The 27,347-nt window shown below is 37.0% G+C and overlaps 3 protein-coding genes and 1 long non-coding RNA gene across 9 annotated transcripts; 3 read left to right on the plus strand and 1 right to left on the minus strand.

Annotated features, from left to right (window-relative positions):
• The first annotated feature begins 342 nt into the window (after positions 1 to 342).
• On the plus strand, positions 343 to 3,178 carry LOC114135650 (cytokine-inducible SH2-containing protein). 2 transcript variants are annotated; one of them, XM_028003111.1, is made up of 3 exons: positions 343 to 601; positions 1,420 to 1,583; positions 2,354 to 3,178. In XM_028003111.1, exons 2-3 carry the CDS (start codon positions 1,469 to 1,471, stop codon positions 2,851 to 2,853), a joined length of 615 nt encoding a protein of 204 aa, XP_027858912.1. In that variant the 5' UTR covers positions 343 to 601; positions 1,420 to 1,468; the 3' UTR covers positions 2,854 to 3,178. The 2 variants fall into 2 exon arrangements, with proteins under 2 accessions (XP_027858912.1, XP_027858911.1); XM_028003110.1 differs by having other exon boundaries at positions 348 to 764.
• Positions 3,084 to 16,414, minus strand: hemk1 (HemK methyltransferase family member 1). 4 transcript variants are annotated; one of them, XR_003593626.1, is made up of 11 exons: positions 16,290 to 16,413; positions 13,303 to 13,473; positions 13,135 to 13,226; positions 12,972 to 13,065; positions 10,840 to 10,968; positions 8,823 to 8,887; positions 8,658 to 8,707; positions 8,458 to 8,563; positions 5,131 to 5,240; positions 3,892 to 4,346; positions 3,084 to 3,789 (listed from the first exon to the last, which is right to left on the minus strand). XR_003593626.1 is itself a non-coding variant. In XM_028003108.1 (11 exons), the coding sequence occupies exons 1-11, from the start codon at positions 16,377 to 16,379 to the stop codon at positions 3,726 to 3,728; spliced, it is 1,068 nt and encodes a 355-aa protein (XP_027858909.1). In that variant the 5' UTR covers positions 16,380 to 16,412; the 3' UTR covers positions 3,084 to 3,725. The 4 variants fall into 4 exon arrangements, 2 of the variants coding, with proteins under 2 accessions (XP_027858909.1, XP_027858910.1); XM_028003108.1 differs by lacking the exon at positions 5,131 to 5,240 and having other exon boundaries at positions 3,892 to 4,002; positions 4,251 to 4,346; positions 16,290 to 16,412; XM_028003109.1 differs by lacking the exons at positions 5,131 to 5,240; positions 16,290 to 16,413 and adding an exon at positions 15,474 to 15,739 and having other exon boundaries at positions 3,892 to 4,002; positions 4,251 to 4,346.
• Positions 11,895 to 12,754, plus strand: LOC114135652 (uncharacterized). The gene is made up of 2 exons (XR_003593628.1): positions 11,895 to 12,408; positions 12,706 to 12,754. It is a non-coding gene; the product is annotated as an uncharacterized LOC114135652 (long non-coding RNA).
• nprl2 (NPR2 like, GATOR1 complex subunit) lies at positions 16,095 to 27,275 on the plus strand. 2 transcript variants are annotated; one of them, XM_028003102.1, is made up of 11 exons: positions 16,097 to 16,428; positions 17,744 to 17,835; positions 17,934 to 18,102; positions 18,229 to 18,337; positions 21,968 to 22,104; positions 22,411 to 22,508; positions 22,695 to 22,731; positions 24,282 to 24,375; positions 24,455 to 24,572; positions 24,660 to 24,802; positions 26,518 to 27,275. In XM_028003102.1, exons 1-11 carry the CDS (start codon positions 16,348 to 16,350, stop codon positions 26,583 to 26,585), a joined length of 1,146 nt encoding a protein of 381 aa, XP_027858903.1. In that variant the 5' UTR covers positions 16,097 to 16,347; the 3' UTR covers positions 26,586 to 27,275. The 2 variants fall into 2 exon arrangements, with proteins under 2 accessions (XP_027858904.1, XP_027858903.1); XM_028003103.1 differs by lacking the exon at positions 26,518 to 27,275 and having other exon boundaries at positions 16,095 to 16,428; positions 24,436 to 24,572; positions 24,660 to 24,803.
• The last annotated feature ends 72 nt before the right edge of the window (positions 27,276 to 27,347 follow it).

The raw sequence follows: 27,347 nt of genomic DNA on the forward strand, positions 1-27,347 counted from the left end.
TTAACTTCCCAGTTGTTCATGCTATATTTTTTATATTTATTGAGATATACTTATTATTTCTATTCAGTTACTTGATTTGTCATCGAGAGTTGCTATATTTTAAATTTTGTTGTGCTTTCTTCCGCGTACAATGAGAATAAAAGGAATTCCGACTTCACTCATCCGCAGTCAGGATATCCGATTCCAGGCCGAACTTATGTTGAAACGGCCTGCCATAAATCTTCCACAGAATCGCTTGCACGTCGTGACGCGAAAGCGGCGAGCGAACGGGAGCGGCGAACGCGGCAGACGCGGTGACGTCAGAGCCGCGGGGTTCTGTGAGGAGTTCTCAGAATCGACTTCTAGGAAACGGTAAATTTTAAAAGCCGAGCTGTTAGCCTCCGTCCCTCACACATTTGGATCTCAGTCTGGCGACAACACACTCCGAACCGCTGCCGCCGCCGCCGGACCGAGCTTTTTGACAGAAAAGTCGCTTTATATTTCTTTAACCTGCGCCGCTTCGCACCGGGGAAGTGGCTTTTTTTTTCTCTTCACGTTCATGACAGCAACGTATCCTGGTCGGCTTAGTGTTTCGCCTTTTCACGTAGAACCGATACTACAGGTCTGATTTGTTTTTTTGTCTTAATAGAAAGGCAGCCGTCTCTCCAGACACATCGCGTCTCTCTCCTTTTTTTTTTTTTTTTTTGCGTTTAGTTTCTGAGTCCAAACAACAAATCGTATTTTTACGCCGGAGGATTTTATAGTATGATTCTTTGTGAACGAGGGTGAGTGGACTTTTCTTTGTTTTCGCCGTTTTTACGTCAGTGCGCATATCTGAGAACAAAATCTGTCCTGTTTGTTTATCTGCACGGAAACATTTTTCAGGTTAAATTGGATGCCAAGTTTATTAGAAAGGCGCAATTAAAACAAATAAATCCACTAACGCGCCACAAGTAAGGAAATAACATAGTTGGATCGATCTTATTTATATATATAAGATATATATATATATATATATATATATATATATATATATATATGTATGTGTGTGTGTGTGTGTGTGTGTGTATGTGTGTGTTAATTTAATATTAGAAGACAAAAATGCCGTGTCATATAAATTGTAAAAAAAATTATAAAATAGGAACCCTGAATATTAATAAATAGGAACTGTATTTTCCTTCGAGATTAATATGTCTAGTACAGAGTTGTCTAAATTTAACATGCTTTCTAATTAACACGAATACAGACGTCGAAAGAAAACATTTCTCTCTTACCACATGGCGTCATAAAACCAAAATTATCCGGGAACAAAAAGGTCAAAATGTGGCCCTTAATGAAAGCCTGGAAGTGTAGCGCCTGGTTTATTTATGGAGGGGTTTTGTTTGTGCCAGTTATAATAATTTTTCCATCGTTTTTTTTTCTTCTCGCTTCTTTCCCCAGACCCAGGTCTCTTCTCCCTGCTGCTCCATCTTCTCAGGCCCCGTGGGGCATGCGGGAGGGAACAGCCGCCATTGCCCCGTGCTTTCAGAGCAAACCCCCAAAATGGGACCCCACCAAGGACCTGCGGGCGATTGCCAGCAACTTCTGCTACCTAGAAAACTCAGGTAAAGTCTTCCAGTCATAAGATGAATATTTTTGTTTGGCTTATCATGATTGCAAATTCAGCTGGATGGTAAATTGTACCAAACCATAATATTGCTGTTTTAAGACAGTTTTCAAGTAAGGTATTGATAATTGCACTGGAGATCTGAAAAGACAAATACATTTAAATTTTGTAAACCGTTGACCCTGTAACTGGAAGATAATATAAATATTAAAAATGAATAAATAAAATAAAAAACACCAAAAACCATTAAAGATGCGAGTTAGCCTCTCTGGCTAAATCTGTCTTGTTTACATGATGTATTCATGTTAGTTAATTTGCATTTTCCACTTTGTGGAAAACAAACTTGATTGAAGCGAAACCATCAATAAAATGGATTGTTTCTTTTTCTGTAGACAAAATATCAATTAGAATCAGAATCACTGTTAATGTCACTGACCAAGAATAAAGCACAATAACATTTGAAAAGTAGCAACTCTCGAAGAAACAGAACAACTGGGATGTTAAGAACAAATAAATTAATCATCAGAATGTAAATTATTGAGTTGATTTGAATTAATTTTGTGATTAATTGATGACAGACTGAGCTGTAGTTTGGTTTATGTTCATTTTAATAATTTTCTTGTTTCGTTTATCTGTCTGTGCAGTAAAAATGTGTAAAATCAGTGACTGAACCCATTTAACTCAGTTTGGTAGATTTTCTCCAGTGTTTTCATGTTCATCAGAGCAGAACTGTTCTGTGAGATTCATAATGTGATGGTGTGTGTGCAGGTTGGTACTGGGGAGCCATCACTGCAGCGCAGGCCCACGCCGCCCTGCAAGACACCCCAGAGGGAGCCTTCCTGGTGCGGGACAGCAGCCACCCTCTGTACATGCTGACCCTGTCGGTCAGGACGGCGCGCGGACCCACCAGCATCCGGATCCAGTACAGCGGCGCCCAGTTCCTGCTGGACTCCAGCTCCGGGGCGCGGGCCAGCCTCTCGTCCTTCCCCAACGTCCCCAGCTTGGTGCAGCACTACATGGGGGCGGAGAGGAAAGCGGAGGAGCGGAGGGCGGAGGAGCAGGCGGCGCCGGCGAAGCCCTCCGAGCTGCCGGCCCAGGAGGCGTCGGTGGTGCTGAAGCTGAAGCGGGCCGTGTACAAACCTCAGAACCTCCCGACTCTGCAGCACCTGACACGCCTCGTCATCAACAGACACAGCGCCGGCGTGGAGCAGCTGCCGCTCCCCAAGCCGCTGCTGCGTTTCCTGCAGGACTACCCCTTCAAGGTGTGAGCAGGAGCGGAGCTGAACTGACCCGATTTACGCTAGAGGAGGTGGAGACACTGTGCAGCAGGTAGTTTGGACCTGCGGAGGCCAGTCACAGAGACGTTCTGATGTGTCTGGCTTCAGACTTCAACCCTCCTGTGGAGAGCAGGAGGTCGGTACTGTAGGCTCCTCAGACATGGACGCCGCCGCGTCTGGATGTACATACTGGTTAAGAAATGACACTGATTTCACTGAGACGTCTTTCATGCCATTTTATTTTTCTCAGCAAAACCATTTTTGTACTTTTTACATGTGTACATTTTTTTCTATTAAAACTGGAACTTACAATTTCTGTGCTGCTTAAAATCCAGTTATTTCAACAACTCCGCACCACTAACAGTCACATGCTGCCGGCTCTTGTGACGCTCGTCGTTGTGAAATGTTTTCGCCACACAAAACCTTTGAGACACAAAGGCTTTGTGCGGCCTTTGAGCTTGAATTCGGATCGCGTTTTGAGTGTGTCTTTTTGCTCAACGATGCAATCTGAGTCAGCGGGGTGGACAAGCAAAAGGGGAGGACCGCTCATCAGCGGATTCACAGAACTACTGAATGCTTCCTGGGAGGAGAGAGGCGGATTCTGAGAGGGAGCGTTCTAAGAAAAGCTTTGGTAATTACCTTCAGCTCTGAGCCTGCTTTGTGCCGTCGCACACACACTTTCCTCTTTTTTTTTTTTTATTGCGAGATGGGGCGTGTTTGCTGACTGTCCGCTGGTTAAAAGTGCAGCGTTGGTACGGAAACTATTTGTGTGAAATTGTTAATTTTGAGGAGATTGGGTCAGGTGTTGGGGGGGGGAGCCGAGGCGACCTGAGCTAAAGCCAGCGTAATAGGATCTGGGTTTCTCAATCCTGATCCACCTCGGGGGCCTTATGTGACTCCTCTTTCTGGAGGATGCAGAAACGAGGCCTAGGAAGCAAAACCACACCAAATGCAAAGATTTAGACCACACAACTCCCAGTTTGAATCTAAAATTCTTGGAATGTGTGTTGATCTCTTTGAAGCACTGACTTGCCGCTGACGTCCTGCCGTGTTTCCACGAACCGGAGCTCCTCCACGTTGTCCTCCACCCAGCGGCGAATGAGCGCAGGGTGTCTGGGGTCCACCTCCAAGTAAATCCGGCTGTTGTTTATCAAAGGGAGGATTGAGATGAAAAAGGCTTAAAATCAAATTAACACAACAGGATTACAGGCGGTGGGTGACCTTGATGGAGGCAGCGTCTGCCTGGAACTGGGTTCAGGGGACGCCTCGCAGAAAGCTTGTTAAACACGCAACATGATACGTGTGTTTTTCAGAGACGGCCCCTTCTGCGTATAGGTGCCATTAGGAATTAAACCTAGGTGTGTGTGTGTGTGTGTTGGCTGCCTTACCCTCTGTTTGACAGAAAGTCTGGAGCCAGAGTTAAAATCTGTCTGATCACATTCAGTCCATCTTCACCTCCATCTAACGCGGCGCGATCCTCAAACCTGGAAAACATCGAAGTTATTAAAACTGAGAAAACGTTTTCAGATAAAATGGAGCAATGTCGTCCTTTTATTAAACTAAAACATGACGTTCACGAATTTATTTCCAACTCATCTGAAATTGATCTTTTAATTTTCTTCACACAAGCAGTTTACGTCAGCTTTCATCAAAATGCGGCACGCCGTATTCATCATGGTGGCAATCAGAGTCAATTAGAAAATATATTCAATTATTGCTGAACTGCTATTATTTCTATTAAGTATTAATTTCCCAATCGATGTATACATAATCAAGATACAATACTTTTTGAAAAAACTAATTTAAACCAACAGAAAAACTAAACTATAATAAAAAACTCAAAACTATAATCATCCCTTGAAATCTGCTTGATGCACTTAAATAATTTATTAATGCACCGTTTTCATCTCTGAAAGTATTTAATATTCAGATTTTATTATTTTTCTGATTACAGGGAACAAAAAACAACAAAGTTTAGCCCCGAAAAATGTCTCAGCGTTGCCAGATTTAGGCTTAAAGTAATCTTTTAATTCTACCAACATGTTTCCTCTGACTGGACGTAAATCAGCCAAAATGCTGAGAACCAGAGAAAACGTGAAACACTTTTTTCAAGAATTAAAATAACAATAAGTTCAGCTTTTTAAAGTCCCAGCCGTTTAACTGTTTAATTAAACAAATCAGAAACAAACTTCTTGGCTGAATGAATTCAGTGCTCAGTGTAGTTAATTTTTAAACTGTGTTTTAAATTTTACTACAGTTTTGATTCACCCTGAACGAAGCTGAGCAGAAGCAGCATTTCACACAGCATGGCAGCATGCAGCCGCTCACTGGACTCATTCACTAGATCAGTGGTTACCAAAGATTTTCTTCTGGTCCCCCTATGGATTACAATAAAATCCCCCCCCCAAAAAAAAAAAAAAATCAACTGGGCAGACACATCGGTCAACCAGACATAAACCTACATAAACCTTTACGCATATTTTGTTTTTAAACTCCACTGAAGTTTATTTCACACTTCAGGTTGCAACAAAACAAACTACAAACCATCTTTACAGTGAAACACTTTTGTTTAACTGTTTTTTTTCATTCATCCGTACTGCTTCCCACGCCCCCCCTGCAACGGTACTGCGACGCCCTAGGGGCCGCGCCCCACACTTTGGGAACCACTGCACTAGATTGTCAACATATTTACTAGCCAAACATATAATTTTATTCTGGTTTATCTGGATTTTATTGGACAGACCAACAGACAATTGTGCAAAACTGCAACCCAGTGCAAACATTTGTCTTTATAAGTTTTATTTAATGAATAAAACCCAGAGTTAACCCAGGATAAACAACTGGGCTCTTATAAAGAAAGTAGGGCTGCAACTAATGATTATTTTAGTAATCGATAAATCAATTGATTAGCCTGATGATTAAAAAATGGCACAGTCTGTAGAATTTTCTTTTAAGCCTTTTTAAACAATACTAGAAATGCAATAAAAGATGCAAATAAACAATTAAAATCCTTTTTTAAGTAAAACGCAATAACATGGGATTACTTTGTAGCAAAGGATGCATCATAAAAAATATTTCTAACATCAACATGAGGATTTCTCAGCCTTTCTGCTTGACTAATTAATACAACTGATCTGTTGATTAGTTATTGGATTAACCGATTATCAGTTCAATAGCAACATTTGTTTTACTTTGAACCAAATGAAGTCACTGTAAATCTATGCAACTTGAGGAATTTATGATAAAACATAAGTTTTATGTCCATAAGGTGTTTTATTTTTATTACAAATACAAAATGTATTAATTATAGAGTATTTTATTCTTTCAGCAAATACTCTTTTTTTTAGAGACTTTATACTCTGTTAATGATTAATCGATTATTAAACCAGCTGGCGGTTATTTCAATAATCGATTAATCCGATTAATCTGAAAGTAAGAAGTAAAAATAAATCCCAACAGGAGTTGCCATCAGTCCCACAGAACCACAGGTCAGGATTAAAACCCGTAATGTTAGAATTAAAACCCGTAATGTTAGGATTAAAACACGTAATGTTAGAATTAAAACCCGTAATGTTAGAATTAAAACCCGTAATGTTAGGATTAAAACCCGTAATGTTAGGATTAAAACCCGTAATGTTAGAATTAAAACCCGTAATGTTAGAATTAAAACCCGTAATGTTAGAATTAAAACCCGTAATGTTAGAATTAAAACCCGTAATGTTAGAATTAAAACTCGTAATGTTAGAATTAAAACCCGTAATGTTAGGATTAAAACCCGTAATGTTAGGATTAAAACCCGTAATGTTAGGATTAAAACCCGTAATGTTAGAATTAAAACCCGCAATGTTAGGATTAAAACCCGTAATGTTAGAATTAAAACCCGTAATGGTAGGATAACAAATGTTAGAATTAAAACCCGTAATGGTAGGATAACAAACCCGTAATGTTAGAATTAAAACCCATAATGTTAGGATTAAAACCCGTAATGCTAGGATTAAAACCCGTAATGTTAGGATTAAAACCCGTAATGTTAGGATTAAAACCCGGAATGTTAGGATTAAAACCCGTAATGTTAGAATTAAAACCCGTAATGTTAGAATTAAAACCCGTAATGTTAGGATTAAAACCCGTAATGTTAGAATTGAAACCCGTAATGTTAGATTTAAAACCCGTAATGTTAGAATTAAAACCCGTAATGTTAGAATTAAAACCCGTAATGTTAGGATTAAAACCCGTAATGTTGTCCCGATGCCAAAAACACTTCAAAATGTCTCATTTATTCATTTTTGAACAAGTTATGAGTCAGAAACTCAAAGCACTGATATGAAAATAACATTTAACTCGAGCTGCAATCTGGAAAATCAAAGTTCAAACACAAAATATATAAATCAATGCAATACAGATTGTTTTATCTTTTAAATAATAAGTTTGGAAACTCAAACATTATCCCTTACTTGCATTTTTACCCAAGTTATCTTCAGATTTAAAATAATAAAGACTATTTTTTTCCCTGACTTCAGCAGTTTCTGCTTGAGCAGATAATCTGCTGATAAATTATGGATGATAAAACTACTCTGTCAACAGCGGTTAGTGCACGTTGCTTGGTTTTGGCTGGACAGTTTCATTTTTTATGAACTAAATCTGACGTGTCGACGTCTTCACCAGCACAAAAACCTATAAATGCTATTTGTTATTAGTTCGTCTTCCAGGCTATCAGGACAAACGGCTCATAATTTAAATAATGTGTCCTTAAATATAGATGATCTGATTTCAAGGTATTTACTGACAAATGGAAATCTATAACTGAACTGAGTTGTTTGCTTCATTCTTGTATGTCTAGAATCAAGTACCTATGTCAGCGATTGATGTCAAGCACATTTTTGTTTTGGGCCAAATCAAGGAATCAGGAATGTTCTTAAAGGGTCGGTTGGGCCAGAATGTATTGATAAAACCCGTCAAAAATATTAATGAGTTCTTAAAATCAAATTATATTGAAAATTTTTTCAGTCCCTCCAGGATTTCACGATTGGTTTGTGATCTTCTGCAAAACAAAAATCAAAGAGTTTGTGCTACTAATTTGGAAATATTTGTGATATTTGTGCTTATTTATGACTTTTTATTACTCGCTGTATAGATCATGGACCATAATCTGACACCAGTTAAGGGTGAGGCAACTGTTTAGAACAAGTAAGACAGTTTTTCACAATTTCTGAGAAAAATCTGCAATAAACTACCGATTATTAGCACAAAAAAGTGCAGGATTTGTTTTTTGCTTGAATTTCCACGACAATTCACAAGAAACTGGAGGGACTGCTTGATGTAATTTGGCAATAAACTGATAAAAACTGCATTGATTTGCTTGATAACATAATATTTAAGCATATTTAATGTTTAGTCTAGAATTTAGAGGGCCACATAAAAAGTTACGGCGGGCCAGATTTGGCCCACGGGCCTCGAGTTTGACACATGTGATCTTTGTCTTTTGTTTTATGTTAGATGAATTTCCAGAGAGCAGCTACGTCCGCCTGTGAGAAGCTCCAGTAATCGGTTTTTACACATTTTCAGATCAAATGTAGAGATTTGTTTGCAGGTCACCTAGAAATTTCAGGCTCCAGGGTTGCCATGTCCTCTGAAAACAGGTAAGGAGGGTTACTGACCAACACTGAAATGGAGCTAAACAGACCTGGCATCTGTTCTGCATCTGGAAAAAACCCACAGCAATAGAGAGCAGAACCTGATAAGTCTGGTTAATTAGAGAAAAACACAGCATTTTGTCTCAGTCTGTGTTTTTATACCTTTTATCACGTCCATATGATAAACCTTTAGTCTGTCCTGAAGCCCCAACCTGCAGAAGAAACAACAACACAGCAGCAACACTAAAAAAATGTTTTTAAAAATCATAGAAAGAGTAACTTCTGACCTCTGGGACAGTCACAGTTTGCTTACTGTGGCGCAATTACCTCGACGCATTCTCCCGGCTTAAATCAACTGCATCCTGGCTTCGCTCCAAGGCAAAGGCTTCGAGCTGGAGGAGGAGAAACAAACACGCCGAGTAAAAAACTTTCTGTTTTCAGGACGGACTTCTCATAACCTGCTGCTCCCTCACACTTTAAAACACACAAAAGCATTCCCCCCCCCCTCACATTTATCACCAGTAAACGGTTGTTTTTATTTGATCAACATGCGTTTCCACACTTTGCATTTATTGACCAAAATGAAAGCGAATCTTCTCATGCAAGTCTGTGTGAAGCACAGAGGCAGCTCTGTTCTTCAGCAAACGACGTGATGAAAGCTTTTGTGAAAGTTGGGAACACGGCGACACACACCCAGCTGATCCGACAGGTTTTAACAAGGAAGTGGAAGGAGAGAAAGAGAAATGTGACATCTTCACTCGTCCTTCGAGAGCCTCGGCCGAACTCACGCGTTAGCATTCCAGTAACTGCGCCCTAACGATGAGAGGAAACGGTGATAAAATACGTCATTAAATGCTTATCAGATGAGATTTATCACTTTATGACATTAATTCCTAATAGAAATATTGGCTACAAAATCAAAACAGGTTATTTTCTCCTCTAGTTATGGCTATTAGATATTGTGAAAAGTTTTCTCAAAGCATAAACTATTTTGTTTTAAAGGATTTATCTACATTTATAGGGATAAATGTAGATAGCAACACTGAATCAGCTACATTCATTTAAAGATGACAGCTTCAATAAATGTGTATCCTGATCTTCTTTTTTCTCAAATTTCTTAGATGTTTGCTTTAAAACAAGCAGCCAGTATTAAACTAAATGTAATAATTACTGTTAAATTATCTTATTGAATGTCTGCAGATTACATACAAACAGGATTAGTTGTTTTATTGCACTACTTCTGCTAGGAAGTATTTTATTCAGAAAGAGAGATAAAAGTACGTGACTCAGAGCTTTGGGTTTATTAGTCCTGAAATAAACACTGAATGATTCTTTTCTTCGTTACTTATGATGAATTGTACACTGTAGCTTTTGAAAAGCTCTTTATACGGTTATTAACTGCATTTTCCAGATTAGGAATGAATCATTTAAGATTGCAGAGCTCAGTTTTTTTCCACAGTTTCCTAGAAGTCTGCTTGTTACGGAGAACAAAGGAAAACTGAGCCATGACTAAAGGTACAAAAACAAGTACAGGATTATTCTTGTTGTCTTCTTAGTTAAATAACGTGCTGTTCCTGCTTTTCAATGTTTATTTTATTAGAGGTCTGTCTAATTTTCATCCCTAAAATTAGTCAGACCTCCACTTCTTTATCTACATTTCTCTTGGTTTATTCATTTTAACAGGACTTTTTTATTTTTCTAACAAGGACTCTCAGACGTTTTCCACGGTAAAATATGCATGTTCTTGGTTTTCTTGCACACTAAACATAAATATTTTAGTTTGTATTTTGCTCCTGTTGTTAAACAGTGTTGTTACAAATGAATGTAAGCGCAGGAACCTTCAGTAATCAGGAATGTTTTCTCCTTTTGTGAAAGCGTCCTGGAGAAGCGGTGCCAACTGTTTCACTTTCTGACCATGAGCTGACATCTAAATATTTAGCTACAAGTGTCAGTTTACAGACGCAGCATTTAATATGCCAAGGGAGTGTTGGGGAACATTTTCCAACCACATGTGCCAGCTATGCTATAAAGCTACACCAAAAAAACACAATAAATTCCTGCAATTTCTTCTACAGAGCTGCCTCTGGTAATATTTCCTCCATTCAGTCTGAAGCGATGCATCCTAGTGGAGATGCTGCTGCAGCAGAGAGACAGTGAAATGAAAAGCCAGAAAGCCTTTCTCTGAATTTCCTGGTGATTCATCCGCAGCTTGTTCCTGTGTTTCAAAAAGGCCTCTGAACAAACTGATTATGCAATTCCTAAATGTGCAGCCAGCAGCTTTCAGGAATATGACGCATGGCAGTGAGGCTAACAAGCTGCTTCTGATTATAACCACAAAGCTCACCTGAGGGAGGCTCTTCAGCAGGCTGAGAGAAATGGCACCAGAACCGCAACCCACTTCCAAACACGTTGGCGTCGTCTCTGTGGACCCGGGATGATTCTGCAGATCTGTGAGCACCAGTTCAACCAACTCCTGCACCAAACGAAACACAGATAAATCTGGTTTAAATTTTTATAAAAATGCAGCTCTGGAACAAATGAAGAGCCTGAAAACCTGGTTATTCCACCAAATGTTGATGTCTGAGTTAAAACATTAGTATTGTTGTTCCTAAATCAATATGAACTTGTTTTCTTTGCGTTATTTGAGACATGTTGTCAGAAGTTCATAGTGTAAAAGAACAATGTTCATTTTACTCAAACATATTCCTATAAAACGTTAAAACAGAGAAACTGATCATTTCAAGTGATCTTTTACTTTTGTTTTGTTAATTATGTTCTTTACTTTTTTGTTAAAACTATTATGAAACAGATGATCTGTGAAAAAAAATTAAGCTCCTCTGGCTTGTTTGTTAACTCCCAGTGCTAACAAATCGATCAGAGCCTCTGTCAATCATGCTCATGTACGCACTGCTTTTCCCTCTGCTTTCCTACAGCTTCTCCCTTTTAGCAGACTCTGCTATGAACTCTCAGGCTAGTTAGCGTAGCCACCGATGGCGACAGTTTTACTGTATTTGGAACAAAATTACTTTTATTTAAACATTTCTAAATATGAAAACCAATTAAACATTTTATGAAACATTTTTGAAAATGTGCATTTTTACTTTTATAAAGTTAATCACAGCTCTAGAGTGTGATTGATCTCATGACATTTCTAATCACATATTTACATAGATTGGCTTTCAAAAGTATTCAAACCCCTTAAACCTTTTCCCACATTACAACCACAAACATAAATATATTTAATTAGAAATTTATGTGAAAGACCAACACAAAGTGAAGTACAATTGTGAAGCAGAAAGGAAGTCATACATGATTAAATCTTTTTTTTTTTAAACAATTAAAAAACTGAAAGGTGCGGTGTGCACAAGTCCAATGAAATATATTTATGTTTGTGGTTGTAAAGTGACAAAATATGGAGAAGCTGAAGAGATATGAACACTTTTGCAAGCCACTGTCTAAATCTGCTCCCTATAATTGATTACTTCTGTTAATTATTCATTGTTTTACCGTGAATGTTGCTACTAGTTTTTGTCTGTTTTAATATGTGTTCTGGCGAACTGCCAGGTAGCCACTCCCCTCTGCAGCACCTTTCTGCTGCACCTTTCTACAGCAGAAGGCTTCTCTCCTGGTTAGTGATGAGAACTAGGTGGACTCAATCTCCTAGCGATCAGAGAGTGCAGGTACTTTTGGTGTGACTGACGTCTCACTCCTGATAGAAGAAGCGCCACAGCATGAGAAGCAAACAGTGCTGGTAGCACATGAATTCAGAACTGTGCAAAGGTTTTCTACAAACTGTGAAGGACGGCCGGTAAGCCTCACAATGAGGTTGCTCATTTCCTGAGTCTCATTGGAGCAGCACATGGACTCTGATTGATTGTTGTACGGAACAGTTTTAATATTCAAATCAAATCAAGTGAGTAATTTTTTAAAACATGTAATAAAATAAAAAATACACTTGGTGTTTATTGTTTATGGTAGAAAGTGAAAAATGAATAAATGTTGAATAGAATTTTGACTAAAAATATATTTAAGAAATGTTGATAAATATGCTAATTTATTTATTGGTGTCGAATTTTACTATAAAATATTTGATATTTATTATACTTTTGGAATAATTGGTTTAAGGGGGTGGAAATCTGTTTGATTATTTCACAATGTATTTATCTTGTTAACTTCAAAATGTAATAGATGCGTTTCTGTTTCTCTTGAGGTTTTTCACCTATGTGGCTGGAAGGCTAAAAACTATGATGACCATCATATAAAAATAAAGATGGATCAGCTAAAGTGACTTCTCTCTGAGTGAAATCCAGTTAAGATTCACAGTAGAGACTTTCCCTTTCAAGTGGGGAATCGCACAGTAAACCAAATTTGACAAAATGTGTGTGTCCAAAGGTTTCATGTCTGTAAAAATAAAGTTGATGATAAATGAAGAGGCGTGTTCCAGCGTGAAGTCTTTTTGTTTTTATTGTCACCAACCTCGGTTTCAGGCCTGGGTATGAAAACTGGAGGCCTCATCTTCAGCGTCAGGTCTCTGAAGTCCCACTCCTCAATGACGAACTGCACCGGCATTCTGCACATCACAAACCCAGAAAACTATCACTTGTGATTTCACACACAGAGATTTCAACAAGGCACTCACCTGGAGAGACGTTTGGAGCAGAGCCGCCACACCTGCTGCGTTTCCTCTTTGCTGAGGAACTCTGCTAACCTCTGCTGCTCGACACTTTCTATCTGGAAACAGATCAGGAAGAGATGCTATCGCTGTCCTGGAAGGATTAAATAGGAAACAGAGGAAAGAGTGACTCACTGTTTTCGCTCCAAGCAGATGAGCGATGATGTATTGGCTCGACTGTTCAGGCTCCGTCACACCGTTCTCCACAAAGTGCCTCTTCCAAACATCCAGAGCCTGAAGCGCCGTGATCCGGCCCGCAGGAAAGGCCGGAGCGCTGCATGTGGGTCTGGTGAGGCAGCGCCAAATCTGATAAAGGAGTTTTATTAGTGAAAAAATTTAATATACCAATATCAGGATCTCCAATGTAGATGGTACGTTTACAAATACTGAGCTTAAATTTGTATCATATTTTGTGGGACTATTGATAAAAGTGACAATAATAACTATTGATTATTTTTTCAGGTAACTTTATGAATATCACAAAGTCAGCTCTTGGAAAAACAAAGCTTCTTTAGGACAATATTTCATAATGAAGTGTAATTAGCATCACTAAACTGCACATAGTGACTGCATTAATCATATTTTCAGATTTATTGATATTAATACTTTTGTTGAACAAACAGTGAAAAAAATAGCAAAACTAAAAATACAGACAGATTTTTTTCAAACATCAATTATTTGCAATTTATTGTAACAATACCTCAAAATTCTCACGATAAGACATATATTACAATAAATGATAAAAGTTACAGTAAATACCAACACCTACTTACAAATGCAAAAAAAAAGCTTAATAAAATTACTAAAATATGGGTAGAAATGCTGCTACCTTTTAATTTTGGATGAAGCTGAAAACTGATTTTTTGATAAAAACAGTTTTCATTTAAAAGTATCACCAGGACATACAGGGAGAAATGAGCCAAAGCCAAGTGAAAACCTAAAACAGTTAAAAAATAATGTGATGGCTTTTGATCAATATTGGAATGAGGACAAAAACTGAATGCTGGCTACATTTATTTCTAACACTGTACTGTTTTAGTCTGTTTGTAATGTAATTCTTTGGTTGTCTATTGTTATTATTCTAACTGGCATTTTGTTTGAGTGGAGGAAAGACGTCAAAAGGGAAATAAAAGCGTTTACTTCTATCCACTCCTTTTCAGATTGATGAATAACAGACAGAGGGGATTATTTTTGCTGACTCTGCTTCGTTGTCCTTCCATCTGATTGTTTTGCTTTTGTGAAAGGTCTGAAACAAACCCTAATCCTAATCATAGTATACATGTTTCTTCAAATAGTTGTTGCCAATACACTTCAGTTCATGTTTTGGGACTTTATTCTATAGACAGACAAACATTAGGCAGTTTCTGGGTGTTTGTTTAGGAGTGTTTTGTCCTCCTTAAAGGTGAACCTCCACCTCTTTTTCTAAGTGTTCTTGCAGGGTTCACCATTTTCAATCTCCCAGTTTCTCTGTTCTTGGTAAAGAAAAGCATCCCCACAACATGAGGCCGCCACAACCATATTTCAGAGAAGGGATTGTGTGTTTTGGGTGACGTTCAGATGTGCAGCAGAGTAGAGTACTGTGTTGTAACCAGATGAGCTGCTTCATATGATCCGTCAGGGTTTATCATCTTATGACTGATAAGTATATATGAAATTGGTGTGCTAAAGCACATATAGTTGCAAATATCTATTTTATTTTTCATCTTGATCAGTCTTACCATGGTGTTTACTCTCATTTCAGAAGTCAGGAGCACACCAAGCTAAATAAATCCTCCTTCAAAATACAGAATAATGATGTTTTCATCATGTACGTTTGACTTTATGTGTGATTTTAGCCATTTTAAGTGGGAATAAACCTAATTTATTCCTCATCAGAAATTTCTTACATTTCTTACATCTTAAAATGCCTTTTCTTGATGTCTTATATTACTTGACTTCTCCAGGATTACTAAAAGTGATATGAAATATCCAAACATGAAGCTTTTCATAGGAAGTAAGATCTTCTCCACACGCTTTAGCTCCTCTCTGTATCATATAATTAGAGCTTAGTGATGCAGGGTATTTTTATTCTTCTTCTGCGCGCATATAAAGGCAACCAGCTGAAGAAACGTTAATAATAAAAGCATTTTGTATGATTATATAATATTCTGCCTGAGTTGCCTGACTACAGAAACTATATTTAAAAATAAACAGATTTGTTGTGCCTCTTATTTTAGAGTCATTCACAGTGATGTGCTAATGATGTGCTAAAACACATTCATTTGTCTTCTGCTTTGCTGCAGTTTATACAGCAAACACCGAATTACCTTTGCCCCACTGCGCCTGCGTTCCACATAGCATCGGTAGCTCGAGCTAAGGGTCCGTCTCCACCACATGGTTAAATAGAAAAAAGTGTCTGGAACTTTCTTCAGTTATCAGTTTTCATTCCCCTCTTAAAGCGAAAACAAGATAACCGATTATAGCTCTGAAAAACATTTCTAAACCCATAAAACACTCAGACAGTTACAAAAACTGATAGCATGTTTGTTGAGCGTCCTACGTATGTGATAAACACCACTTACGTCCCTATGACGCAAAAACGTTTGTACCCTACGCGGTCCCTTTAAAGACTGTGGTAAATCTAACTTTTAACGAATTGTTGTCTCGTAGTTGGGTGTCAAATAGCTTATAAAACTTAAAAAATTGTGTCTAAACTCTTATATCACATCGCTTTAGTGTGAACTATATGAAAAGTCCAACTGCTAGCTTACAATTCCGTAACTTGAAGGGGACATTTCCATCCTACTGGAGGACAGAGTGGGACCATAGACATTCAAAACCCACTAAAAGCAAATATAACGCAGTTCAACGATTAAAATATTTACTTTTTCTGTAGCCAATTTTAGTTTTCACATATTCCTGTTTTCTTCATTAGAGTGTTTAAAAGCGTAAATTCTGTGGAGACTCTGAACGCAGCAGTGTTGTCTCGTCTCTTTGGACAGTTTGCTGTAAAAATCTGCAGCGTTTTCAGATGGTTTAAACAACAAAGCGACGTGACTTATCTCTATATCACTTAAATATCACTGTTATGTAGATGTCGTACAACTTTGGAGCTGTTTGTAGTTTGTTTTAGAAGAACTCACCTGCTCGTTTTTAACGCTACAGCTAGAAGCTAGCATAACACAGGAGGAGGAAAGGTCCATGTTGAACATGACAACTCGAATAGAGTGCATATTCTTCAGTGAGTTTCACCCCACTCTGGGTCCAAAGATAACTTATCAGGTAAGCACGTATGCCTGTTAAAGCAGCCAGCCCAGTCATGGAGAGCTACTATATCGCAACTTTTAGATGCATCATTTCAATAACACACCTGAGTCAAACATGTGCAGAGCTAAATTACATACTTATTACAGGTGTCGGAGAAGGGATGCATTTAAAAGTTGTCGGATAGTAGTTCTAGATTTTGACAACCCTGTGCTCGCCAGACTTTTCTGTAAAATCAGTCACATGATGGTTTGTCACTAAAGAAGCTATAAAGTGATCAGTTTTTCTATTTGTTGTTCTATTTTGTTGTTGCCTTAAAATAGTTTAATGTTATTTTCCTCTTTAAATGCTTCCTTTTTCAGATATCTTCCTTTACAAGTGTTTGTATATTCTCTCTGGCTCCAGAATAAAAAGAGTTGCATGTGAAATCACAGCAAATGTTGCAACGATAAATTTGGAAAAGTGTACCAGGTCAGACTGGATTGGCTAAATTTCATTTTCAAATATCTTTAATGGTCTTATCAGTGATGATAGTGCACAGAAACCAGTCATTTGCAAAAAAATAAGCAAACAGGAATCTTGACAAATTTGTACCAGTTTATATTCTGAAAATGGTCAATATCACTTTTTATCTCACCTTCTCCGTTCATAGGAACATCGATTGGCTCAAAGACATAAGGTTGATACTCCTTTAACTCGTGTTCTGTTAGCATCTTTGAGAATATATAATAAAACTGCTAAACGTCTCGTCTAAACAAACAAAACAGAGGCTAAAAAACTAGTGGGAACTTTTCTGGAACAAGAAGGATTCTCCATAAAATTACAGACAACCCTGAGCATCGTCTTCATGAGACTGTTGAACCTCAACAAAGTGTCTTCATTCAGAGGCTTTTTCAAAGCCACCGCAATACATGCAGCTACAGGAGATCCTTCCTTCCCTTAGCCACAAGCAACTACAACAGTTGCATAATACGAGTTACAACATTTAATTTCCTTCTGGAAAGAAGAAAGTACTTCTGAATTTGAATTTGTCTTGCAAACTTTTTTATGACACTAGATAATCAAACCAATTCTCTAAAGACACTCAAATAATTAAATGTTTTATGCACTTTTTAACTTTAAGTGGTCAGCGTACATCTGGAGACAAATACTTCACTGTCTAGTATCCGTAAAAGCTGGAGTCCGGATCAAAGTTACTTGGTTTTTGATACATAAATGTAAATTTTGTTTTCTTTGTTGTGAGTTTTTTTGGTTTTGTGTTTGTAGTTATTTTTAAGGACTTAATCCCAAAATATTAAGGTGTATATTTATTTCTGTGTCCTTTTCTTGGCAGGTACCAGAGGAGTACATTTCACGGGAATTGTTCGACACGGTCCAAGTTTACATCATCACCAAGCCAGAGCTACAAAACAAATTAATTACAGTGTATGTCATCCAACACTGTCTTTTTGCTTCAGTTTTTAAATGTTTTGGTTTGGTTCTATTTCAATATCTATTTATTTTAAACGTTTATTATTTTTTAGCACTGCTATGGAGAAGAAGCTAATCGGCTGTCCAGTGTGCATCGAGCATAAAAAGTACAGCCGAAATGCTCTCCTCTTTAACCTCGGCTTTGTTTGTGAGGCTCAGACCAACACATGCGCTCTTGAGCCAATTGTCAAAAAGCTGGCTGGGTACCTCACAACTCTGGAGGTAAGGAGTAAAATGTTACTCTCACTACATCATATTGTTACAGCTGTAATGAGCTTTTGTCCCTCATATTTTTATAGTAAAATGTCTTGGAGATCATATTAATATTTTCTCCCTGCTGTGTTGCAGTTGGAAAGTGGCTTTATTTCAAAGGAGGAGAGCAAGCAGAAACTTTTACCCATAATGTCGACATTGTTGAAGGATCTTAATGCTACAGGAGCCTGCACATTACCTATAGGTAATATTTAGATTTTTCCCATTTTGTGTAGTGACAAATAGGCCTGTCACAATAGACAATAAATGAATTAATCATATGATAAATGAAAACAAACTCAATAATTTTCATTTGCTTGACTTATAATTTTTCTGTTTCCTCTCTCTTTCCACCAAAACTGGTCTTCAGTTTGGTGCTTTGGTCAACTAGCAGTTTTTTTTGAAAGACAATGTTGTTTTCAGAGGCTTCATAATTAATTTTATGTGTTGCTTTGTTTGTTTATTTTGGGTATTTTAAATGTCTTCCAGTTTCAGAGTTAAATGTTCATCAGAATTTAAAGTTTATTGATCCTTGAGAATATGTTCTTGCATTATTATTGTACTGTTACCATTATATTACTCGAAAATGGTCTCAAAACAATGTTATTGTTTATTGCAGTAAGTTTTGGGACAAGTTATTGTCCAGCAAAATTTGTTATCATGAGAGACACAGTGAGAAAGAAGCAGCTGTCATTTAAATTGTGCTGAAAGTGGCATTAGAAATAGATCTGTTGTTACTACACTGTGAACCATCTCTATGGGAGACATCCCAGCTGAAGGAAGTCCTAAAACAGGACTGATCTCTCTCTAGACCTTATTCCTCCTGATCCAAACAACAATAAAATCAAATTTATTTATAAAACACCTTTAAAAACGGTTAACTTGGCCAAAGTTGGCAGCTGGCAAAGAAAAAAAGCACAGGTCCAAGTATGGAGCCCTGCGGTACACCCCAGGTCAGCGCAGCAGAGTTCAAGCTCTAACCACAGAAACTAAGACAAAAACATCTGCTAGTGCGGTCGGACTAAAACCAGTGATGCGGATCCATCGGCCCCGCGTCAAGATGAGAACGATTTGATCAATAGTATTGTAGGCCAATAAATCCAGTAAAACCAGGAGTTGAATATCACCAGAACCTGTTGCTAAAAGATTTAAAAACTCTCAGTAGAGCAGAATCAGTGCTATGGAGGGATTTAGTCCCAGATGGAAATTTTCTCTTGAACCAGTTTTATTTGTTGTTTTTATTGGCCACCTCTATAAAATGTCTTTTGTAAGAGTGACTGTTTTGTTTAAGCCAAGTTTTCTTCAGCTAAGTTTTCACAGCAGCATGTTTAATGTGCGGAGGCACCACCTTGAAGTTAAGCTGCTGTTGATGATGGCAATAACCAGGAGTCCTGGGCTAGAAAAACTCTATTTAATTAATCCAGATGAGTTGATGCCGAATGGAGAACTGAAAGTTTCACACCAGAGATTAGTTTCTCTAAAAAAAGAGAGAAATCAGCTCAAAATGGTCAAAAAGAAGTTGAACAAGGAAGTAAAACTGTTGGGATGAAATCAGAAGAAATTAGTTCTTGCAGCTTTGCAGATCTCTTTCTAATAACGACGTAAACGCTCTTAAACTTCCAAAAGTCACCTGCGACTTTCTCTCAGCGGTTTTATTTTCTTCATGAAAATCTCCATTTTCTCAAACTGAAGATAAAATATGGCATTTATCTCAGAACCATCCTATAAATGCCACTAAAATTAAAGCCTCTTAATCAACGAAGCTGTTTATCTTTACAATTTAGAACCTAATTTATATTGTAAAATATGTTTTGTTGCATTTGAACAGGATGGAAGAGGCCGGAGGTGTCTTACATGTTTCAAATTAAAAAATAAATAAAAGCACAGTTGTTAATTGTCACATGGTCAAGCTTTGAATTGCACTAATGTGTGCAATGATAAGCTTATTTATTGCACATATTTGCATAGTGATCATTGCATAAAGGATAAGCTGTATTGCTGTATTATGATTGTATACAGCTCAATATCTGTGAAATATGTGACTCAAGATTAATTTCATGATTCAGAACTGAAATTATATGGAGGAAACTTCAAAGAAATTACATTAAAAAATCAATGTTTGCTTAGCAAGCAATGATGGGTTGTAAAGTGTTATGTGTTATGTGTGTGACTTTTATTAGGTGATGAGACAATAACTCTTATAAGAGTAAAAGTGTGCACTTTTCCGCTGCGTCTACTCCAGGTAATGATAGCTTGGTGGTTTTATAACCCGCTTATAAAATCTTCATAGTGATCATAATCTAGTTCTGCCTGTCAGTTTGCAGCTACTAAAACTCTTATTTCATGTGTGAAACAATGATTTATAACCTCAAGGCCACACGTGTAATTTGTTATGTAATTTCACATTTTTAACTCACTGTCAATCTCATATTTTTGCTAAGTATATAGTAAAAGTGTCTTACAAAGTGTTTGCATTCCTTAAGGTTCTTTCAAATTTGAACACATTTTAACTTTTATTGGGATTTTATGTGACAACTGTACACAAGGCAGTGTATAATTGTAGAATAGAATTAAATAGAAATTGTTGCTCCTCAAGGGAGCTTTGAGATATAATGTGGAAACATGATGCACATAAAGATAAGTAATAATAAAAATATACTAAACTCTACAGTGAGGTCAAATGTACAAGGTAAGACGAGATGCACTGCTCTGAAAATATACATACAGATTCTTAGAAATATCCAACTCAAGAAACTAATTTAAAAATACCAAGGCTGTGTTTTATATATTTGAACAAAAAAAAAAGATAAAGAGATGGAAAATTGTAAATAATAGCAGGTTTGCAAACAACTTTGATAATTATAGAGATGTTTGGTGGGAGGAAGGACATTCGATAATGCTACTTTGTGTCCTTAGGGTGCAGAATATGAGGCTTTGTTAAATAAAAATGTGAAAAATTATAAAAATTGTAACAAGGTATTGACCCTCGAGTCAATACCTTTAGTCTGGACTTTGACTGGACCTTTCAAACGCATGAATGTGCTTTAATATAACCCACTGCCTTGGCTCTATCTTTATTGTTGTTCTGCCAGAACAACAATAAAAATTTATTGTTGCCAGATTTTCAAGTGTTATGAGAAGTATTTATTATTTAAACAAAAGCAGTTACTAAACCTGAGGTTATCTTGAGCTAAGTTGCACCATTGGCTGCATTTTTCATTGAACTTATTGTGTTTACTAACCATGCAGATAAACAGGAGCAGTCACAATTTTGAGCAGCTTTCATCTTCCTGCTGTAGAATAGCATCCCCACAGCATGATACTGCCACCATGGTTCACAGGGTTGATGTGCAGTGACACTGTTACAACACACACAGCTGGACAGATGTTTACTCTAATAAAGTGGCCTCTGAAGGCAGATGATGGACCAGATTTCATATTTAGGATATGATTATAAGACTAAAGAATTACAATACAAATTGATTCTCACATGTTAGATTTGTGTTTAGAAATAAACGATAAACCATGCTTCATTTTCCTTCCACTTTACAATTTGGAAAACAGGAAAGGTCACATCACTAGTTTGGCTGTATTTCTGATATTTAAAACAAAAATGTAATCAATAATTATTGGTATCGACTGATATGAAACGCTTACATCGTGATATGTTTGCCGGCCATTTTGTCCAGCCCTATCTTTCAGCCTGTCAGGTTTGTTTTTTTTAAAGCTGGATTTGTGATTCAGAATACAAATCTTGTTATGTAATTACATAACAGGGGAATAACTCCTTAATTAGGGTGAAGTTTGTAACTCTGTTTTTTTTTTCTTTCTCTAGACGACTCCAACACCATCCAGCTAAAACTGATCCAGCAGCGGACAGACCCCCCCACTGTCCAGGAGTATGACGTCCCCGTCTTCACCGAATGCAAAGAGCTTTTTATAAAGTCTCAGTGGGACCTCACCACTCAGCAGGCAGGATGAGCACTTTGTGGCTGCTAATATCAACGTCATGATAAGACATGTTCTAGATTTCCAGGAAGCAGCTGTTAAAAGATTAGTGTGTAGCACTTTTTATCACGTTGGAAAAAGTGATGACTTTTCCAAATGTTTCTTGGCGGCGAAATGAGCTTCTCTAATAGGAAATAATCTCTTTATTGATGCAGTACAGTGTTATTACTGTAATAAAACAATGTTCTCACGCTAATACCGAATGCAGTTTTGCATTCTTCAAACAAATGAGGCTGCGGAGCTCATTATCTGTTATGTTGTTTTATTTAGATTTTGCCTTACATTGATGGATTCAGGCACATCCAGAAAATCTCTGCCGAAGCAGACGTCGAGCTGAATCTCGTTCGTATCGCTGTGCAGAATCTGCTGTGAGTTCATTCCTGTTATTTATGAGGGGACCAGCAAATCTGTTGTAATTCTTATAGATTTTGGTATTTTTAGTACGGTTTATTTGCTTTAAATTATACAGTCGTTTGCGTTGCTTTTTAAAGTTCTCACGTCTTCTGGGACAAACAGTAAAAACTGATATATTCGCATCCATCTTGTCCTTCCAGGTATTATGGTGTTGTGACTTTGGTCTCGATATTCCAGGTACTGAACTAATTTTACAACATGTTGTTTAATGTTTTCCAATGTGGGCAGATTTAGTGTTGTGAAACTGTTCATGAAATAGCCCAAAGGCCAACCTCAAAATGTAAAATATTAGTATATAACAGAATTATTAGCTCACGCTAACAGGATTCCTGCTATTTCTAAGAATTTATAGAAAATATTGTTGGTTTTAGCAGTAATTGGTTTTTAGCATTTCCAGGCATGGCCATGTGAGGAAAAAATTATTTTTAGTTTTAAAATCTTCATTTATGAAAGCCAAAAATTTCAGACATGGTAAAAACTAAGCAAAATGTTGCTCAGTTTACCTTAATATTTAATTTAAAAAATGTACTTTCTTCACAACATCCTTTCAAATCTAAAGCCTAATTTGAATCAAAACTGTGGCATGTCATTTGGGAACCTTTGCACCACGTAGTAATATCATTTTCAAAACAAACATTTTAGTGAAGAAGATACTATGTAATTAAAGCCGTAGGAGTTATTGGAAAACAATGTTTTATCTGCTTTTACAGCCGTGTCCTATGTAGAGCAGTTAGCGCTGGGAACTTTGTTATTTTAGTGCTTTTAGACTTAACAGCATCCTTTGATACGTGGATCGTAATATCCTCATATAGTGTTTAGAACATGTTGAAATAAAAGCTAGAAATCTTGCCTCAAAATGAGTTCCTCCCCACTCTGGGGTTCTCCAAGGCTGTGTGTTTGGCCCATTTCTATTCATCTTGTGCTGTATGTGGTGTCTGTGGTGAATCTTAAGGAAGCACAATTGTGTTTTTCATTTTTACTCAGGCTTGCCTGCAAGTTAAGATAAACAGCATTTATCCTGTCACCTGAACTGCCTGAAAAACATCAAAAACTGAACGATGTTAAGCTTTCTGAACCTAAATGTAAACAAAACGGGTCATTTGGTGAGGAATCTCAGAATCAAATTCAAATTAGCTTTATTTTGGTAAGTTTACATGATTCTTTAATCTTTAATCCCATTTTGAGTTCATACTTTTAGTAATAGTGGGTTTTCTCTTTAATTTGATATGATTTGAAGGGCAATTTTCTTTATTGAGATTTTATAATCCACTATAATTGGATTGGTTTGGTTTTTATTTTCATTTCATTTATTTATTTAGGATATTCTTGTCTTCATTTTTTATGTTAATTGAGAGGGCGTACCAGCCATTATGCCATTATCTTTATATTACTTGTAAATGGTCTCAAAACGACAATATCATTGTTTTTCGGACAATTTATCATCCAACAAAATTTGTAATTGAGAGGCTTAAATTATAAATTATATTGAATTATACCTCTTCTTTTATTCTATTTATGTTGTTTTTTTGTTGTTGTTTCTTAATGCTCTATACAAATATATTTAAAGTGTTATTGTTGTCCAAGCATCCATTACAAATAATGCTTGCACAAAGATAAATAAATGATTAAAAAAAGGGCCAGAAATTTAAATCTGTCTGTAAAAACATTTTTGTAGGAACTCCGTAATCAGACTGTTTTTAGGCTGACTATCTTGTTAATTTTCGCAGTACTCCAACGTCTACTGCACAACCCCAAAGGTTCAGAGCCTCATTGATGACAAATCCCTTCAGGACGAATGCCTCAGCTACGTTTCCAAACAAGGTAAGGAAAAACATCTGTTTGAAGATGACATTTTGATTGATTTCCAGAGGTTGATTGCAGGGTTTTGGGTCATGATCAGGTCAGAAACGTGCCAGCCTCCGGGACGTGTTCCAGCTCTACTGTGGTCTCAGTCCAGGAACGACGGTGCGAGACCTTTGTTCTCGCTACTCGCAGCAACTTCAAAGGGTTGATGAGAGGTCAGCGCATCAGTTCCTGAAGTGACTCTGGAAATATCGGGTCAGAGTGACTCTTGTTTAACAAAGTGTGTGTTTTGTTTTACCCAGGAGGCTAATCCAGTTCGGACTGATGAAAAGTCTCATCCGACGGCTTCAGAAATATCCTGTGAAGGTGGTCCGGGATGAGAGGAGCAGACCGCCTCGTCTCTACACTGGCTGTCATAGTTATGATGAAATCTGCTGCAAAACAGGCAAGTTCAGCAGCTCTATTTAAACTCAGGGTTTGTTTGTTTTTGTTTTTTTTTACCTTGTACAGTTCAGTTATTCATTATAGATTGGGCCATGTAGCTCATCCTAGTACTAATACCCATTTTGGTATTTTCTCAGAGGAAAGGAACGCTGACACACTTCCTTGGTTTAAAAAAATTCTTGCTAAAGTTCAGCACACTATTTATAGCACAAATTACAGAAACATTGCACTGCAAAAATATGCACTGATTACATATTCAGTCCATGACCAGTGAGCACGACTGTAACTGTGAGGGAAAGAATGTTGAAAATATAATCTAAACTGAATAAAAATCTCAGTTATTAATAGTTTCCTGGTCTGTTAGGAGCCTAAAGAAAGAGGCTTCATGGCCTGATTCTGAGATCTAATGTTTCACTTTACCCTGAGGTGTGATGTATTCAAAGTCTTGGAGAAACACCTGCTTGTGTTAAGTACCAGAGCCACAGCTAAAGAAAGATTTGATTGTCTCAATGACATCTAAAAGAAAAAACAGTAAAATTCCTGCTTAAACAGCTGTTATTTGGCCAAAAATGTCTCTCAAAAACCAAAAGATTGTTGGTTCTGGTACAGTTCTTTTGGAAATCTTGATTCTTCTTCCACCTTGTGATTCAAAACATTTACAAAGTGTTGGATCTCCCATTTGAAACACATGCAGGTGAAAAAGAAAACACAAATATAATTTGATGTGCCCCTATTATCACCATGACTTTTGTTCAAATAACATTAAAAGAAGATAAAAGTGGAATGTTTTGGTGTAAAACAAACACAATATTTCAAAAAGAGAACATCATATCTATATTTTTCTATCACTGATAGAAACCAGGAAGTCAGTCAAATCCCAAACTGAGAATGACCAATCATTAGTTTTTGGCCTTAAACCCAAATTACTTGAGTTATACAGTATGACAAAATAAACTGAATTTAAGTTTTGGTGTGGCCTAGTCAAAGTTTGGATTTGAATCACATTAAAATGCTCCAGCGTGGCCTTAAGTAATCTGTTCCTGCTTTAAAACTCACCAATGGGGCTGAATTAAGACAGTTCTGCAATGAAGGGTAGACATAAGACTCAACAGTTACTGGAAATGCTTGATTATTGATATGGTAACCAGTTATTATGTTTAGGGCTCAGTTATATTTTGTGTTGAACCAGGTTGGTTTGTATAGCTTTAAAAAAGAATTTAATTCATCATTTAAAACTGCATATTGTGTTTACTCAGTTTATCTTTGCTTGAAATTTAAACTTGGTTTAGTGTGAAATAAAGCAGAAACAGAAGGAATTTGTGAAACTGAAAAATGTTTTTTTTGCAGCTCTAAATTTCACATTAAAGACCAATTATTTAGGCTGAGAGATAACAAAAATGTCAACAAGCTGTCACCTTATACCAATTGTTTCACCATCAGAGCTGCTAACGTGACAAAATCAGGTAGCAAAAAATAATAATTAATGTTTAAAGTTAAAACTAACCACTAATTATTTTAAATTCTGAATTAGATAAATAAAAATATTGTAAGATAGTCTCACATTTCTGGACAGGTATTCAGACAAATGTTTTGGAGTACCTAACTTATTGCAGTTATTTTGAACAGCTCGGGATGCTACTTGCTTAACATAAGATGTTATTTTAACTCAACATGAAAGTCTTGTATGTATTTTGAAGTATGTGCTGCTTTTTACAGGGATTAGCTACCTCGAGCTGGATGAACGTTTGGAAAATGACCCTAATATTGTCATCTGCTGGAAGTGATGTTAAATGAAGCCATCTACCAAGAAGCCTCCACCAATACAGCCAAGAGCGAGACGCTTCAAAGATTGAGTTATGTTTTGTAAATGTCTTTGCTCCGTTTTTCATTAATTATTTATTTCTATCTTTTAAAGACTGTGACTAACTTTAGCCTGAGTCTGGTTATTGTCTTCTCCTTGTTTTGTAAACAATAGTCCAGAAGAGATCAGAACCGGGTATTAACCAGAATATGTTAAAATTCACTTTAAACTGTTTCCTACTCAAGTTTACTGTGTGTGTGGCTTTCTTTTTAACTGTTACTGTGTAAACCAAAATATGGCTATTCCTGTATCATATCCTGCTTACATTGTGACAAAAAAGGTCTGTATTTACTGTAAATGCCAGACAACATTAACCTTTGCAGCTACACAGAACCACTGGTACATGGCCTGCAGCCTTGGAAATACTGAGCAGGAAATGCTTACATTTACCTAACTGTTGGGATAACTTGTTGCTGCGCAGAAATTCATTTTAATTGGCTCCTCATACCATAACACAAGTTGGGTTGAATAAAAATAATGTCAAATACCAGGATATGCATTTAAAGTCTCCATTTACATGAAATTTTGTCTCTTTGTTTTGAAACTTGCAGTGAAGCAAGTAACTGCACAATGTCTGTCTTTATAAGACTGAATAAAACAAAGTGTACCTTGATTTTTTATTATTATTTTTTACTTTGATGTTTTTTTTTAGATTTCACAGGCTGTAAAACTGAAAAATTGAATC

This window comes from Xiphophorus couchianus, chromosome 20 (genome assembly GCF_001444195.1).
Source record: "Xiphophorus couchianus chromosome 20, X_couchianus-1.0, whole genome shotgun sequence".
NCBI classification, from domain to species: Eukaryota; Metazoa; Chordata; class Actinopteri; order Cyprinodontiformes; family Poeciliidae; genus Xiphophorus; species Xiphophorus couchianus.

What these genes read in the sequence shown, in the direction of transcription:
- nprl2 (XM_028003102.1), top strand. Translation starts at nt 16,348, where the DNA reads ATGTTGAACATGACAACTCGAATAGAGTGCATATTCTTCAGTGAGTTT. An exon ending in CAAAACAAATTAATTACAGT is followed by an intron (nt 17,836 to 17,933) that starts GTATGTCATCCA and finishes ATTATTTTTTAG; the next exon opens with CACTGCTATGGAGAAGAAGC. An exon ending in AGCCTGCACATTACCTATAG is followed by an intron (nt 18,338 to 21,967) that starts GTAATATTTAGA and finishes TTCTTTCTCTAG; the next exon opens with ACGACTCCAACACCATCCAG.
- LOC114135650 (XM_028003110.1), top strand. Translation starts at nt 745, where the DNA reads ATGATTCTTTGTGAACGAGG. An exon ending in ATGATTCTTTGTGAACGAGG is followed by an intron (nt 765 to 1,419) that starts GTGAGTGGACTT and finishes TTCTTTCCCCAG; the next exon opens with ACCCAGGTCTCTTCTCCCTG. An exon ending in CTGCTACCTAGAAAACTCAG is followed by an intron (nt 1,584 to 2,353) that starts GTAAAGTCTTCC and finishes GTGTGTGTGCAG; the next exon opens with GTTGGTACTGGGGAGCCATC.
- hemk1 (XM_028003108.1), bottom strand. Translation starts at nt 16,379, where the DNA reads ATGCACTCTATTCGAGTTGTCATGTTCAACATGGACCTTTCCTCCTCC. An exon ending in CTGGAGCCTGAAATTTCTAG is followed by an intron (nt 4,347 to 8,457) that starts GTGACCTGCAAA and finishes GATGTTTTCCAG; the next exon opens with GTTTGAGGATCGCGCCGCGT. An exon ending in GACTTTCTGTCAAACAGAGG is followed by an intron (nt 4,003 to 4,250) that starts GTAAGGCAGCCA and finishes GATAAACAACAG; the next exon opens with CCGGATTTACTTGGAGGTGG.